This window comes from Carassius carassius, chromosome 20, assembly GCF_963082965.1.
Source record: "Carassius carassius chromosome 20, fCarCar2.1, whole genome shotgun sequence".
NCBI lineage: Eukaryota > Metazoa > Chordata > Actinopteri > Cypriniformes > Cyprinidae > Carassius > Carassius carassius.
Window position 1 is genome coordinate 9,284,323 of NC_081774.1, and position 4,799 is coordinate 9,289,121.

Genomic DNA, 4,799 nt, shown 5'->3' on the forward strand with positions numbered 1-4,799 from the left:
TCTCTTCATTGGAAGCAGTCTCTATGAAATTTTGTTTACAACTCATGTAATTGTGAATTGTAATTATATATGCTTATAATGGTTCTGTTCTGTACCCCAGGGGGGTTTGTCTTGCTGCTCTCCCCGCTCTGTCCAAGCATGGCTGCATGGACAGGCGTGTGGAGTGTTGCCCAGAACATAACCATACCGCCAACACTAACTGTATGCAATTATAATTGTCATAAATATACTTGACGGAAGTGGTCCTGATTGAACTGCAAGTACTAAAAACAGTACTAACTCCCTTCTACAACATCGAGGCTGGGGTTTCCCTTGCTACACAGCACAACAATCTTGTCCAAGCTCTTAATCCATCCACCCGCAACTTCTAGTGGCAGCCATCTTAAATACACAATTTTCTGCGCTCTCCCCAAATTGGAACATACCATTTTTTATAAGAAACTCTTGCCTTTGACTCTTATGATATACATAATTTAGAAACAAGAGTTTTATATATATATATATATATATATATATATATATATATATATATATATATATAGTCATACAATTAAAAAGAGATGGAATAAATAAATAAATATTTTCACAAGCATTTACATTCACTAGTTGAGCTGAGTGTTTTTTCTCATTTTGCAATTTCTATTGAGATGTCCATTTAGCTGGAAAAAAAAAATACAAACAAGCATCCAACATTAACAGTGAAAACAGTGATGGAAGACAATGTCAAAGTCTCTCCATCACACCCCTACAGAAAGCCAATTGAAACCACAATGTCAGAAAAAGAAAGTGAAAGCACAAGATTTATCCTTGTTTTAATAATTAAGATGTTCAATTTTGATGACTGATAGAAAAAAAGCAAATGTTTAATGGTTCAGTCTCATAAAAATATAAGACATGCATTAACTTATCTGATTAAAAAATGAGCTGAATAATTGAAAAATTAATTATGTCACAGAAGTCTTATCCAAGCAGCCAACGCATGCTGTATTTATATGTTCTTCAAGAGATAAACATGAGCACCAAATAAACATGGCACCAAACCCCCAACTGCTCCCCGAGCGCTGCAGCATAAATGGCTGCCCACTGCTCCGTGTGTGTGTATGTGTGTGTGTGTTAACTGCTGTGTGTGTGCACTTTGGATGAGTTAAATTCTGAGTATGGGTCACCAATACTTGGCTGTATGTCACGTTATTCTTTGCATCATTTATTCTCACAGACCACCATCACCTGGGATGAAGAAAATCTTGTGTGTGTACTGTACAGAAAAGGCAGAACCTGATTTTACCAAGTGTGACATGTTCCTAAAGAAACATTGAAGGCACCCACTGGACTGAATGAGATTTCATTTGGTATTTACATTTTACATATTTTCCTCTACACACTCTCCTTTGCCCTCATTCAGCAATTACTTAGTTTTATGGAAACCTCTTATGGAGTTAGTGTAAAACATAAGGTAACTGATGATATAAATGACGTGATCACCAATGTGAATTAGGGGCTCAGTGTGCAGGGGGCGCCAGGACATTATCATTGTGCTCATTTGAAACATTAACAACAGATGTTCGACCACATCTGTGTGGTGTTGCGCTTAATTACCCTAGGTTACCCTTTGCCAAAAAGGGTAAGGTGATGAAGAATCTACATTTAGGTGCATACCGCCACCTGCTGATGACAAGTGCAATTAATAGAGATAGCAAACAGAAGGAACGTGTTTTCAAAAGGACATGGGCGCCTAATGTGAAAATTATTGATTCAGAAGACTTAAACCAGTGTTGTATTGTTGCGCCCCCTACTGGAAAAGACACCAAAACAACCAACAGATACAGAGTCCATTCATCCTGCTATCAGCAGTTTGCATTTATGCTTGATGTGCCTTTCTAGTCTCCTCATCAGACAATGTTTATTCCAAATGAGCAATCACTTTAGTTAATATTACACACATCCATTAAATTAATTAATGTGTGTATTTTTGGGGGGATGGGTGTGTTTGGTATGTTTTAGAACCTTAGTCACTAAGATTAGCCTCCTGACTGAGAGTCTAAAAATACTGTGCCCCCTCTAACATCTGATGGTCTTTCTGGCTGGAGGAGCGAAGATGGGTCTTGACCCCGCAGCAAATCGAGCTCTTTTCATCTCCTCAGAAGCAGGAAGAGGATAAATAAGAGAGGAGATGATATGATGAGGGTCTATACAGCTGCACTGCTGACGGACTCAGAAATAGTGTGTGATGAAATTTATGTAATAAAGAAAACTGACAAGAACTGTGCAGATTTTTGTGTTCATTCAGATAATGCAGAGGTTGTCTGTATGTTTGAACAAACACGTTAGATTAGTCAGCATGCATATTTTTTTGTTCACATTTTCTTTTCTTTCACCATACATTGTTTACAATGAAAGATATACAATAGCCTCACTTAAAAATGGCTATTTAACACAGCAATTACTGTTATTAATAGGCAATGTTCACTTTTTTTCCATAGTAGAGTAGTTGTTCAAGGCACATCAGTCGCAAACTTGTTTCTTAAAAACCTGTTTACACACCACTCCACAGACTCGCATTTCCTGAAAAATAAATAAAAAACCCTCAATGTTTAATACAGATTTTATTTCCAATAGCATAGATGCATTTTTAAATACTACTTAAAACATCAACTACATGAACTTGGAATATTAATTTGAATTATACTACTGTTTATTCACAGTGTTTATTTTAGTCAAAGTGAGCTTAAGAAAAAATCTTACAGACTGAGCGTTTGAATAGTTTTGTAACAGTTTTTAGGTACCAGTCATGTATACAGTTTAAACACAGAATGTTGAGTGATAAATTAAGTATTCCAGGCCGTAGTATAATAAAGTTACTAAATGGATTTCAACGTATACACCATTTAAATATGCTTGTTGCTGTTGTTGTAATGCATGACTGCTGCAGTAATCTCATTAATTACACTGTAGACTACATTAAGAACAAGAAGCAGCCAAGTGTGGACTTTCATAATACAACAGAGCATGTCCTCATATGAAACCGCGTCCTTATACAAACTTACCACATGTAACTCATCCCCTTTCACCAACTGAGTCCAGCCCCTTCCCTCTTTTTCTCCTTTCTGTACACACACCAGTTTGTCTCCCTCCCAGTTTACTGTGGTCTACAAAACAGGGACAAATACATGCTGGTGAGAAAGTTGAAGCTGGTGCTGACTTGCAATAAACATAGATAATAGAGAATACATTTTTTCTTCCATTTTTTTTACTTAAATGTGTACTTACTTCCGGTGTCAGTCACTTCCAATACATTTTTAGCTGTACATTATTAGTATTACTATGATGATTATTATTTTTAGGCCAAACTTTACTATGTATTACTACACATTTTTATTCTTGTAATTTGCGTATAGAAGGTAATGAATCAGAAGTCCGCACATCAACAGGAAATTAGGTTACTTCTGCATTGGTAAAGAGTGAATAGCAAATAAATGAAAAGTACATTTTTGACAACATTTAAGTGCAATAAATGTCATGGAATACTGAACATGTACACAAACACTGCACGGGTATATAAAAATGTAATATGATTTCCTTTAAAACTATTTTCAGTAAATTTCACAAATTACAAAGAAATAGTAAGTTTCACATTGAATTTTGAAGTAGAAAAACTGAAATTGTATTTTCATGTATAACACACAATTATCTTTATTAACAACTTACAAAATAATATTTTACTGTGAATGTGAGTTGACCTAAAGTTTCCGAGCACCAGGTGTTTGCGGCATTAGCCCCAAACCCTCATGGATTTAAGATTCAATAGGTCATTGTATATAAATCTCAGTCTAATCCTGTTTACCGACTCATCCACCACATTAACCTCAGAAAGGCAGTTCAGATTAGTTTTCCATTTAAAAGCATTTCTGATCATATATTTTTGTTTTGTTGTACTTTAAATTGTAACTTTATAAATAAGGAGTTCACTTACCATACATCTCCTATCATCTACACCAACCAAATCCTCCTCGAACTCCTTTCCAACATCAAACTCCATATGGTAGTTCCTAAAGGTGGTGAGAGTCTTGATATTAAAATGATCACCATTCTGAACAACCTCCTTATCAAAGATGAGATAGCTGGCAATTTTTCTGATGACAACATTCACATCTGTAAGTTGAATACATATAAAATTGGTCAACCATAGCCATTTATGGTGCATGAACCAGTTTTTTATTTCACATAATAGAATCAGGTCTGCTAAAACGTATCTCTTGAGTACAAAATACAGATGTATTTCTCTTACTCTGTTTCCAACAGAATATATTCTGTAACATCTCACATACCTTGTTTAGCATAGAAAATGAATTTCACAGCAGTGTAATGAATAAATAAATGGAAAATGAAGTATCAGCCTACCTAGTGCTTCCATGTATTCATCAAAGTTTTCATTACTTGTCATTTTCCAGTATCCATTCATGTCTACCGGAGACATATCTGCTTCTTTTTTGCGTTTGTCCTCTGCACTGATGTTTCAACATAAAGGTGCAGCCCGGCATCTCAAATCACAGGTCACGTTCTAATCCTAAAGCCAATTAAGGCCTTTGGATTATCTCAAAGAGCATTTACATGTGGTACAACTTCTGCTGTGGAATTTTTTTATTTTTTTATTTATTTATTTTGATCAGAGCTCTGTCCCTGGGAGTGAATTGCGATGCATGATGCATCTCATGAACTCATGTCAGTCAAAGCATGTGAACAGACAGATGTGTCAGTTTGTAATTGTGTTGATTCTATGTCTGTCAGCAGCACAACAGTCA

General features: G+C 35.6%; 1 protein-coding gene across 1 annotated transcript; it reads right to left on the reverse strand.

Moving 5' to 3' along the window:
• Window positions 1-2,412: 2,412 nt before the first annotated feature.
• On the reverse strand, window positions 2,413-4,542 carry LOC132096237 (retinol-binding protein 1-like). Its single transcript, XM_059501484.1, has 4 exons — window positions 4,399-4,542; window positions 3,971-4,149; window positions 3,045-3,146; window positions 2,413-2,562 (listed from the first exon to the last, which is right to left on the reverse strand). The coding sequence occupies exons 1-4, from the start codon at window positions 4,472-4,474 to the stop codon at window positions 2,503-2,505; spliced, it is 417 nt and encodes a 138-aa protein (XP_059357467.1). The 5' UTR covers window positions 4,475-4,542; the 3' UTR covers window positions 2,413-2,502.
• Window positions 4,543-4,799: the final 257 nt, after the last annotated feature.